At 43.2% G+C, this 11,675-nt stretch overlaps 1 protein-coding gene across 1 annotated transcript in view; it reads right to left on the bottom strand.

Moving 5' to 3' along the window:
- Positions 1-11,675, bottom strand: part of LOC130163510 (thyrotropin-releasing hormone-degrading ectoenzyme-like) — a 147,151-nt gene that overhangs the window by 20,722 nt on the left and 114,754 nt on the right. Inside the window, exons 11-13 of the mRNA XM_056367772.1 lie at positions 7,857-7,945; positions 5,742-5,875; positions 5,597-5,652 (exon numbers count right to left, since the gene is read on the bottom strand). Of these exons, the coding sequence (XP_056223747.1) occupies positions 5,597-5,652; positions 5,742-5,875; positions 7,857-7,945 (279 nt within the window). The remainder of the gene's footprint in view (positions 1-5,596; positions 5,653-5,741; positions 5,876-7,856; positions 7,946-11,675) is intronic.

Here is an 11,675-nt window from a genome sequence, read left to right as displayed (position 1 = left end):
CAGACCATCATATTTCCATAATCTGCCTCATATCCAGCCCGACCAACCTCCACACAGTCATCTCCAGTCCTATCATGCACCTGGCCTCTGGGACATTACCATAATCCATCCAGCCTGCAGAGACTTCCTGTTTACAGCTCTCCCGACGACAGATGAGGCTGAACACGAAGGCAAGAGAGAGGAGAGGGGAGAGAGAGAGAGAGAGAGAGAGAGATACTGTGATCACCATGGCAACAGCATCCAGCCATTCATCTTTTTGCTCATTTTTTATTTTTGGTCCATCAAAAATGTTTTCCCAAACATCATCCATCACCCGTCCAGCCGCTGCAGCTCGTAGCATCAACGCCACACTTCAGTCGAACCGCTCACATGTGATCAGTCGTCAGAGCAACTGTCAAAACAGCAGCTGTATTTCCTGTCTACTTATGTTGAGCTCGCTCGCTCGCTCTCTCTCTCTCTCTCTCTCTCCATCAGCCTTTCATTTCTTTCTGTCTCTGTACTCACAAACTTTACACCTGATGTACACGATATTTTGAGGATGTTTATTTGTGTTCCCTTGTTTTCTGTTTCTCTCTTTTGTCTTCTTTCTAATAAAAGTGGCACAAATGTCATTAAAACAAGCTTCAGCAAGAAAACACACAGTGTGTAACTTCTGCAGCCAATTGTCTCTCAATCAAAACAACAACAAAAACAGATGTTGTAGCGTGGGATCATGGGAGTTGTTGTTTTCACCAGCATTGCTGTCGACTTCTCCTTGTTAGGAAGTTTTTTTTACAAATTTCCTCCAACAGAGCAGGTGATTAAAACACTGAGTAAAACAGTTTCACGTTAAATATCTGTGTTTCTATAATCCTGTCCAGCTGACAGGAAGTCATGGGAGCCGCTAACGTTTGCCTGTAAGGTTTTCCGCTGACATTTGTTCAGCTTGTTTCTCTGATAGATTAAGATCCAGACGTCCGATGACTGAAATGTAAACTTAAAAAACAACCAAGACCTAACAGGGCGTCATAAAAATGTGGCTTCAAACGGAATAAAAAGTAGATTTTGATGCTTCTGGCAGACACACACAACGCTGACGCCTGCACAAAGGGAACATGACGGGCGACCTAATGAAACAGACTGTTACTGTGATTAAAGTCACAGATTTCTCTAGACTTGAAAATGGCTTAAACAACTCCCAGTAGTTCCAGCTGTTTATAGATCTTCATGCAGAGAAGTCACATATTACCACGGTTCAAACAGCCACTTATCCGTACTGTAGATATCAGTCATGATATTCACTTCAACCATCGGACGAACCCAAACTCAGGACTAACTCTACACCCAGGCCCGATGAACAGCTGAACTATCAGTCTGTTGTTTTATCTCTTTAACTTCCACACTGAGTTTGTAATGAACACTGCAGCCTTTAAACTGAGCTCATTAACTCGTTAACATCGTTAAGGGCCAGTTAATTGTTTGTCCATTAGCTATTAGCGAGGCTCAGTGGAGAGCTAACGAGGGACTGCTGCGGTCACACACACACACACACACACACACACACACACACGCACGTGCGCACACACACACACACACACGCACAGAGAAAAAGAGGCGACATCCATCACTGTTTAAGTGCACACTCGGAGAGACACGGCCATTTATTACTGTTAAACTAGCTCCACACACACACACACACACACACACACACACACACACACACACACACACACACTGCTGCCACCCATCAGTGTTCAGAGCTGTGTGGATCGCTCGAACTGTAAACAGAAGAAGAATCAGCACAACTGAAATGAATTCTGAGATGAAAGATCTTTCAGAGTGTAATGAAATCAATGAGCGGTGATCAGAAAAACTGCTGACGCGGCGTCTCTGTGAACAAGGCGTCTGCAGTGTGTTCTGTCACCGACTCGCAGCTTTTCCCCTCGTCTGCGCTCTGGGAGCTAAACTGGGCTAAACACACCCAGGACCCGTGTCCGTCCCGAGCAAACAGCTGAAGCTGATCTCAATCTTCTTTATCGGACTCTGGGCGAGAACAAACGCTCTCCGGACGAGATGGAAGTTTGATTTGTTTTGTCGCAGATTGGTTTTCAAGATCACGCAGCACCACCTCCTGTGAGAGGGGTTTTTTACAGCTGAGAAGGTTCGGACACAATTTTCTACCAGTGATAAAACCAAACCCAGTTACAGGTGGTGGTCCGACGTATCCCAAGATTCATAGCGCAGCGATGAAAATAACATGGCAGCAAACAAACTGAGGATTACACTGTTAACGTACGTAGTGGGTTTCAGCTTAAAACCGAGGGCCTCAACACCTCAAGTGTTACGTGCTGGCGACAGGAACCACGGTAACGGCGTGCACAGCTTTGACAGATGCGGCCACAGCTGTAGTCAGATGACCAGAGGATCATGGGAACTTATGATGGCGGGTTGGAAACAAACCTCCAGGTTAGTTAACGGTAAAATAATTTAATTAGTCTCAAAACCTCAAGTCCAAGTCCGAGTCACCAGAGAAGTCCGAGCTGAGTTCATTCGAGTCTCCGTTACAGAGTCCGAGTCGTTAAGGTCGAGTCTGAGTCGAGTTTTAAGACGGAGTCAGTGGTTAACGAACAAAGAACTGACGCACAAACAAACAAAAAAGGTTGACACTCAACACAAATGACACAACTGTCAACAAGTCCTCGTCTCCAACCTCCAAGTACAAATGCAGCCAACGCTGGAGTCCGAGTCCAAGTCCGAGTCCGAGTCCGAGTCTTCGGTGCTCACGGCGAGTCATGACGGACTCAAGTCTGAGTCCTGGACTCGAGTACCACAACGCCGCAGTAAACATGGGTTTCCTCGTCAATGAGGGGAGCGCTTCAGGTGCGCTCGACTTTCTGATCACCTGACTGCTCATGTTTCTCCTTGTTAGTGACGCTGGTAACTATGGTAACTACTTGAGCCACGTGAGTTGAGTTCAGTGTTTTTATCACAACTGACAGAAATGACCCTGGTATTAAGGATCACTCTGCTCGCTGTCGAGATGGAGGTTACAGCAGGTGACGGGACGCGTCCTCACATCAGCTCTAATGCGACTACAACTAGAAGCCTCCCGGGTTTCCTGCTGAGGAACATTAACTTTGTATTTAAAGGTTCACTTCACCCAAATTTCCACAAACATTATCCGTCCATGTGGAGGATTTTATGTGTCCAGGTTTTGAGTTATCTGTTGCTGAGATTTCTGCTGCACCCGAACACAGAGCAACAGAGCAGCGTTAAACAACCTCGTCTCTCTACAGAAACTGTGTCTCATTAATCAGGTCGCTCCAACGACCCACACACCGTCAACACACACTGTTTCTCTGGTAGGAAGTCTTTCCAGTAAAGTGTCTTTGAACCGCTGCGAGGACGAGAAAAAAACCACCACCATGTTTTCTTGTAACGCAGTGTGGTGATGTTCGCCGTTGCCACAGCGACTGATGTGGGCTGAAGTAAGTGTCTCCTGTTCCGCTGTCACTGTGACTATTAATGGGTCGGTAGTAGCTGGAAACCTCCTACTGAGCGCCTAACTCATCAGCACACACTCTCAAAAGGAGGATGGCAGCGCAGTTGTCTCTCGCTGTGGGTCGTTCAACATGACAGAGGACAGATGGTGGAGAGAGAGAGAGAGAGAGAGAGAGATACAGCAAAAAGAAAGAAGGGGGGGTAGATTGAGTTATAGGGCTGGTGTCAGAGTAGATTTTGGTCACAGTGCTCAAAAAGCTCCAGGCAGAAAACATCATCATGAGGAACGACTCACTCCTCTGTGTGGCTGCAGCCTCACTGATCGCTCATTCATCACGGAGTTTCCGTCTCTTGCTCTTTCTGAATTTCTCTTCGGCGTTCTTACGTCGGCGGCCGACGCTGACGCAGACGCTGAGTACGGCAGCTGGACGGTGTGTGACAGACCCAGATGTGATCACTAATCTGCGGCCACACGATGACCAAAGAGGACAGGACGTTGCTTAAAGCGAAATTCTCGTATTTCTTATTCAAATACGTTTGTGACTCGCTTCCAGTTTAGCTCGTGTGCATGTTTAAGTGCTGTAGTTCTGTAGGAGTGAAAGCAACAAACATGTTCTGCTTCTGCAGGTTTTTCTGAATTGCAAAAATAAAATAACACACTTAACTGTTTTTCGACCAAATAGTCCCAGGACCCGTCGAACCAGAGAAACTAGACTCTGGAACTAAATGTCCTATTTACAACTTGTGCAAAACTTTACTGACAAAATAAATAAGAACTTTTAAAATTATGCAAATTACACTGATGATGGATTGGAAAGCTGGTGGTGTTTGAAGCTATTAAATTTCACCGACTCAGTGGTTCTACTTACAAAAATATTTCTACCTCATTTCCACAGACTGAACCTGTAAAATAAAGTGACTCAGTGGAACATTTTCTATCTACTTTAGAATTAAGAAGTTTTATTCGCCTTTCTAAGAAACTCTCATAGTCTGTGAATAAAGATGGACGTAGCCTCCGTGACGTCACCCGCAGGTTTTTTGAAGAGCGGTTTTGAAGCTCAGAGTGAGCTGCTGCGCCGTCGCCATCTTGGCGGTGCCTGACTCCGCCCCTAACTTCCAACTAATCCAGACATGGGAAATACAACACAAACAGTGTCGTTTACTTTTAGTACCAAACTAACAAATGTACAGTCCTTGTTAAACACCAACTGATTTCTTGGAAATTACAAGGAAAGCTTCCAAGAGATTCGCTGTGAAATACATCTGATTTACATACATAGATTTACCAGTTGACAATCCCTCAAGAGTTTTGAGGTCTGAAGTGCCTCTACAAGACAAGCAAAGACTCAATCACACTCTAAAAGTTTTACTGGAAAGCTGCTGGAGGCTCATCAAATCTATTGGTATGGAGCTGAGGAAGATAATGTAAAGTAGAACATGGCAACTTCACGCAGAGAGAAACAGGACTGAGGAAAACCTTCTGCCTCAAGGCGACAGTGGTAATCCCTGAGCCACTGAGCTGCACTTATCATCGAGGCTGTGGATGGTGGAGGAATCCACTGCTGGCAAAGCTCCATCCCGAGGCCTCGTGTCTGAATGTAAATTTGTGTATGAAAAATCCATAGGTCTTAACTGAATTCACAGACGGCGTATAAACCTTTGTATGTACAGCTGTGGAACTACATGCCCAGCAGCACAGCAGCATCTCATTGACTCTGCTAAATAGATGATAACAACTCTGAAGTGTACCCGTCCATTTAAAAAAAAAAAAAAAAAAATCTCAGTCCATGGAAACAAACATATCAGAGGGAGGCAGACGCCACATCGGCCCTGTTCAACAAACACAGACTCCTCGTTGGGAAACAATATGAAACAGACACACTGCTGCACTCGGACGCTTTACAGGCTGAGTGACACATGAACCAATCAGTGTTTTAACGAACTGTATTGTATAGCACCAATTCACAACACAAGTTATCTCAAGGCACTTTCCAAACAGAGCAGGTCTACACCTTCTGTTTATAAAATTATTTTCATAGACCCAACAATGTGTGTGTGTGTGTGTGTGTGTGATGGTGATCTAAAGCCCAACTGCAAATGGTCAGAGAAAACTCACCTGGCCAAGTTGAACGCATCATCGATAAGTCCCGCCCTGTTTCCGACCGAGATGATCTAAAAGAAAGAGAGAAAGAGAGAGAGGGAGAGTCAACAATGAAAACAGAGTTAAACAGACAGAGAGACGGCCAGATTAACGGTCATACTTGGGGGTTGGTGTGGAGTTGTTGAATCAGCAGTTTCCAGTTCTGGAGGTCGTAGTTCACGCGGAAGTAGCCCGTCTGGTTTATGTTGCCCAGTAACCAGGTGTTGTCGCCCATCTGACCAACCCTGTGGGTCTCTGAGAAAAACAAACAAAACAGATCCACGAGTCTGTCAAGTTAATCAACAGTGGTTCAACCGAAGAGGTAAAAGAAAACGCCGTGATATTCACTGAAGGTCATCACATATGCAGACGATACCACGCTGTCCTGCTGAGTTCCTGGCAGTATTTTAAAGTCATTACTTAATGTGATGTGTATTCTTTAAAAAAAATGGAACCTGAAGTGAAACAGACAAACAGTGAAGGGTCAATCTAAAGTGTTATTTTTATTTACACCCATTATGCTTCATTCATGTCATACAGAAGTTAATGTAGTTACAAGTTTTCAGCTTGGAAATGTTTTTAAAGTCAAGAGACAAATCAGAATCACAATAATTCAGGGTAACTTTATGAAATCTAAATATACTGTATATTGAACTTGCCCTGATGTAAGCCTACAGATGTAAAAGTCAAATAAATACTAATGCTTCATGTGAGCAACAGGGAAACCAAGTGAAGGCAATGATTGGCCATCAAACATGGGAACCTGTCCCATCTTCACCATCCATCCGATGTGACGTGAATCTGTTGTTAGTCCAGCACTACATCATCACTGAGGACGTACTGTTTTCCAGGATTTCGCAGTTTTCTAAGTTCAAGTGCCTCTTTCAGTCTCAGGATCTGTGAAGCTGAAGCCGGTCGACTGTACAGCTCATGAAAAAGACACTTGTAGTCTAAGATGAATAAGTAAAGCAGGTGAGAAAATGGACCCGTCAACACCTTTCACCCCACAGAACTAAATAAAACTGTAAATAAAACCCGAGAAGGCAGCAGAGGATGTAAAAACTAAAACAACTAAACATAAACGGCAAGATCCTCCTCACAGAAAAAACAAAGAACAAAAGAAAAACTGGGCTGTAAGCTTTAGTAGAACAGCCAGGTGAGGAACAGAAGGGAAATAACTTCTGACCCAAGTCTGGCCCACTTCCTAAACTTCCTCTCCACTGCTTGAAATTAAACTGTATTCGAAGTGTCGAACTTCAAGGCTCCCTCCCTTCTCCCTGTACCTCAGAGGAAGGTGACGTTGTACCAGAACCCCGACTAGTTCTCTTAATTATACCCTTCATGCTCTGAAAGAGGGATTTTTATTCTACAAGAAAAGATGAACGCATGAGCGCCATCTTCCAAAAATGGAAAGAGAGAGAGAGAGAAAGCTTTATTTTCCAGAAACAGCAGCAGAATGACCTCTACTCGCCAAGAACTGAAAAAGTGAGAGATTTATTCAGAAAAACTAGATGCAGAATGAGCTCCGAAATCCAGCTTTACTCCTCAAGAACAGAACCAAAACGGGTTTTAATATCCGTAAAGAAAACTGGAATTGGCTTTTTTTTTTCTTCTCCAAAAACAGAAGCAGAATGAATTTTACTATTCGTAATAAGAAGAATGTTTTATTCACCAGAAACAGACAGACAGGCCATTACTCTCCAAAATCCTCAGCAGAACAAGGGTTATTTTCCAATAACAGCACAAGATAAGGTTTTAATTCTAAAAAAAAACAAAAAAAAACATATTACTCAAAAACAGACAAAACAAACAAAAAAGAAAAAAGAAAAAGAGAGTTTTATCCCTCCAAAAGGGATCAGAAGAGCTTTATTTATATATTTATAGAGACTGGGGGAGAGCTGTCGTCTTCAAAAACAAGAACAGGAATGAGGTTTATTCCCAGTGCTGACAAACCTCTCAACACCGGGAAATGGAAAACTCCAAGTGGAGCGTTTCCTCTGAGGAATACACCTGCGAGCTTCAATTTTTTACTCCATTAACTACGAATCACACATCTCCAGATAATGAGATGATTAATTTGCGATGGAGAGGAAGTTTTCTCTGGTAACGTAACAAAAAATAATCCCGAGATAGCGGCTCGTTATCTGAAGGAAACGGGATAATTAAATCCTGATCACGGCGATCAGGGAGGGAGATCAATAACTGATACACAGCAGCCTCATCTGAAGGACCGTACCTGTCTTATTGTTGATCCAGATGAGGCTCTCCAAACAAACAGCGGATGTGTTTCCCACGGCGACCGTCAATGGGACCTGCCACTGTAAACTACAGAGAGGGAGAGTGATGTCAGTAATGGTCAGTGAAATTGGATTGGGTTTTATTGCCTGAGTTATCAGACAGAGAGACATTAGAGAGAGAGAGAGAGTGAGAGAGTGAGAGAGAGTGATGGTCAGCGATGATCACTCCACATCAGTCAGGTGGAAATGGAGCGAGCGACACTCGCCGTGCCACGGAGAGAGGGAGAGAGGGAGAGTGTAATAGCTGCAGCAGTCAGCAAACATCAGTCAAGTGAAGTGGCTGAGGGTTATTGTCTCTCTCTGAGAGCGAGCGAGGTTAAATGTGATGTCCAGCCGAAACTCCGTGTGGTGATTTTCACATTTTCAGACGAGCTCAAAGACACATAAACGCTCCTTTTACCGCTCGAGTGAATCCTTCAACCTGTCGGGCTCATAAAGACTTTTAAAAACCAATTAGATTATCTTTAAATGGCATCGCCGCCGAGCTTAAACAAGGCTGTTTTTTCTAGGGTTTTGAGAGGCTGACATTTGGGAGTTAAATGGTCGTTCACAGCGAGATGGACTGAAGGACGTGAGAGGGAAAAAAAAAATGTCCCCAGCAAACCCAAACACACGATGGGAACAGCCAATCAGAGGAGAGGAGGCTCTGAGCTTCTCAGAGAAACCAAATCCTGCAAGGTTTGGATGGTGGGTCCAGGTGGGCGGGGCTTGGTGACTGCTTTGTTGTGACATCACAAAGTTCCAGAAGTCCTGACGGCTGGTTTTAAGGCTCAGTTTCTGAATACAGGCTGTGTGCATTTCTCTGTGGACTGAGGCTTTGATACTTTCACAGTATTAATATAGAAGCTAGAGCTGATCTATAATCACACTACAGCTTTAATGTGGAAACTCTGACGTGTCTCTATGAAACTTTCTCATTTTTGGGGGGGTTTTAAATCGGTCTCATCAGAAAAACATTTGATGATATAATTTCCCTTTTGTGAATAACTACAATTTGAACCTAATGTGGAGAAAATAGAAAACTATACACACTAAAATGCATGTATAAACTGCTGGGTCGTCTCATTTAGAAGCTTTATAAGCAAAAATGTTGATTTGTAAAGTAACGAGACTAAAACTGTCAGTTAAATGAAGTGAAGAAGAAGAAGAAGTATAAAGTCATATGAAAAGAAAATACTTAAAGTACAAGTATCTAATATCCATACTTCAGTACAGTTTCACTTCACCATCGTATCAGGCCTCTCTAAATTATTTTCCCTGGAGGCTTTGCTGCACAACGTGGTTAAATGAGGCTTTGAGAAATCAATTCATTATGCAAACAACAGCCAGAGAAGCCCAGTGTTTCCGAAAGCCTCATTGTCTCAGTGAAGACATGTAACAGCATTAACAGCCTTCTCTTCTTCTGTGTGTTCACTCTGATGCATATAGTGTCATTCCCAGTGTGTGTGTGTGTGTGTGTGTCTTTACAGATCGTGTGGACAGATCACAGTGTTTCACCTGATCTGTTCAGTCATGTGACTCGTGTGTATATTCATGTAAATAACACTGTGTGGAGAGAGAGAAGGTCCTCACACACACACACACACACACACACACACACACACACACACACACACACACACACACACACACACACACACCCTGCAGCAGCTTTATAACACTTCCTGTATGTGAGCACTAATGACACTAATAAAAGAGCCTTTAAAACGAGACCTTCTCTTTAGCTCCAATAAAAACCTTCAGAGACTCTGTTTTTAATTAGACCCATTCTGATGAAATTGATTCATATTTTAATTAAAGTGGATTTTAATTACAGACACCAAACAATCAGCTTCACACACTGCAATCAATCAGTGTGTGTGTGTGTGTGTCAGGGTCATTGTAATACAATCAGCCAGAGAAAGAGCCATTTACCAAACCCCATAACAACCATCTGTCGCCGCGGGTAACCTTGGATCGATACCACTGCCTAGCAACCAAATATTTAACCTGATATTTATATCAAATGTGATTGACAGGAGGAGAACTTAATTACATACACACACACACACACACACACACACACACACACACACACACACACACACACACACACACACACACACACACACACACAGTAGGCAGCATGGACAGCAGAATGTGTTTATTAATATTTGATCGAACTGAAGACTGTTTATTTTAGAAAACACTGTGTGTGTGTGTGTGTGTGTGTGTGTGTGTGTGTGTGTGTGTGTGTGTGTGCTCAGAGTTGATGGTTTATTCATCAAAGGCAGAAACCAGCCAAAACACACACATACACACTCACACACACACACACTCATGTGGGACTTTTAGTAAATCTCACGAGTGTTAGTGTGTGTGTTAGTGTGTGTGTGTGACCCCGTACACACTCGTCATTTCAAGTCGTCTCAAATCCATTTGAAGTCTAAACTTCAAGTTCGGAAACGACCCCCACACACACACACACACACACACACACACACACACACACACACACACCCCCCCACCCCGACCTGCGGTCAGAATCCCTGAGAGGAGCCAGGTAATGAACGGACCCACAGACGCAGGGTGGAGAATGAGGATCAGCGCTCGACGCTCCGCTTCTCTTTTGGGAGACGGTTTGATTTTAATATCAGCTGCTCTGGTCTGTGATTTTCCTCCCGTCTGCAGCAGCTACCTGAGTAACTCTCCCTCCCACCGCACTAATAATCACAGCCACAAATCACTGCCTGGTTTCCTCTGAACTCTCTGGTCCTTCTATGATTTAAATCCCATCTTTGTATTTTAAACGGATTCCTTAAACAGCTCGATGTAAATGTGGACGTCTGTGTGAAAATGGAGGAAGTTGAAGACGTTTCCTCTGATCCAACACAAGGAAACATGCTACTAATAATAACGCTAACATACGGGTCTATTTCAGAACCAAGCAACATTAAGAAATATGCCAAATGATCCATCACGACTTCCTGTTCGCAGTGTTCACATGTGCTGTAAGTACAGACGACTTCCACTGTGATACTGAAGAAATTCTCAAGCAACTTCTGAATGGTCTTTTTTCTGTGATATAAAAGTTTTATCATGAGATAATGATATGATCAGGAAGTGTGAGTCACACTGAATGAGTCAATATATATTATTATATTTCTAATGTGTTTTTTCTTATTTTATTCATTTATTTTTTCTTCTCTTATTGTGTTTGTATCTGTTTTATTTATATTTGTTACGCATTTAATTATTATTCTATTTTTGATTTCTGTGATCTTCTGCAGAAAGGTGAAGCCGTATATAAATAAACTTTACTTCCTTTCAACTGTTCCCAGGTGGAGTCATCAATAATTTATCACTGTCCCGTTTAGCTTTAAAGCTCATTAAATCAAACAGGAAGCCGCTCTTCCTCCAATCACGTCTGTGTTTACCTGTCAGCTGACGGAGCATCTGTTCCGCTATCACAGAGACGAGCCGTGTTTCAGACTGAGATCCTGTTTGATTTATTTTCAGTATCATTAGCTCGACCTTATCGTTAGCTCGTGCCGTCCTCTGGTTTCTCCTTGTCTCGCTCTGTGTCGGCTCAGTTCTTTAAAAAGCGTGTCTTCCCCTCGCGGTGTCGGCTGTTTGATGGTGGGAAAATAAAAGACACCAATTTGAAAGGTCTCAAACAGCCGGGGATGTGGAAGAGGAGATGAATGTAAAAATGTCTGACAAAAATAAATAAATAAGCTGTGTTCTTTAAAATGTCACCTTAACACTGTAAAGTCAAC

This window comes from Seriola aureovittata, chromosome 22, assembly GCF_021018895.1.
Source record: "Seriola aureovittata isolate HTS-2021-v1 ecotype China chromosome 22, ASM2101889v1, whole genome shotgun sequence".
NCBI classification, from domain to species: domain Eukaryota; kingdom Metazoa; phylum Chordata; class Actinopteri; order Carangiformes; family Carangidae; genus Seriola; species Seriola aureovittata.
The sequence above is the reverse complement of the archived record's forward strand: the minus strand, read 5'-3'. Positions and strand labels throughout refer to the sequence as shown.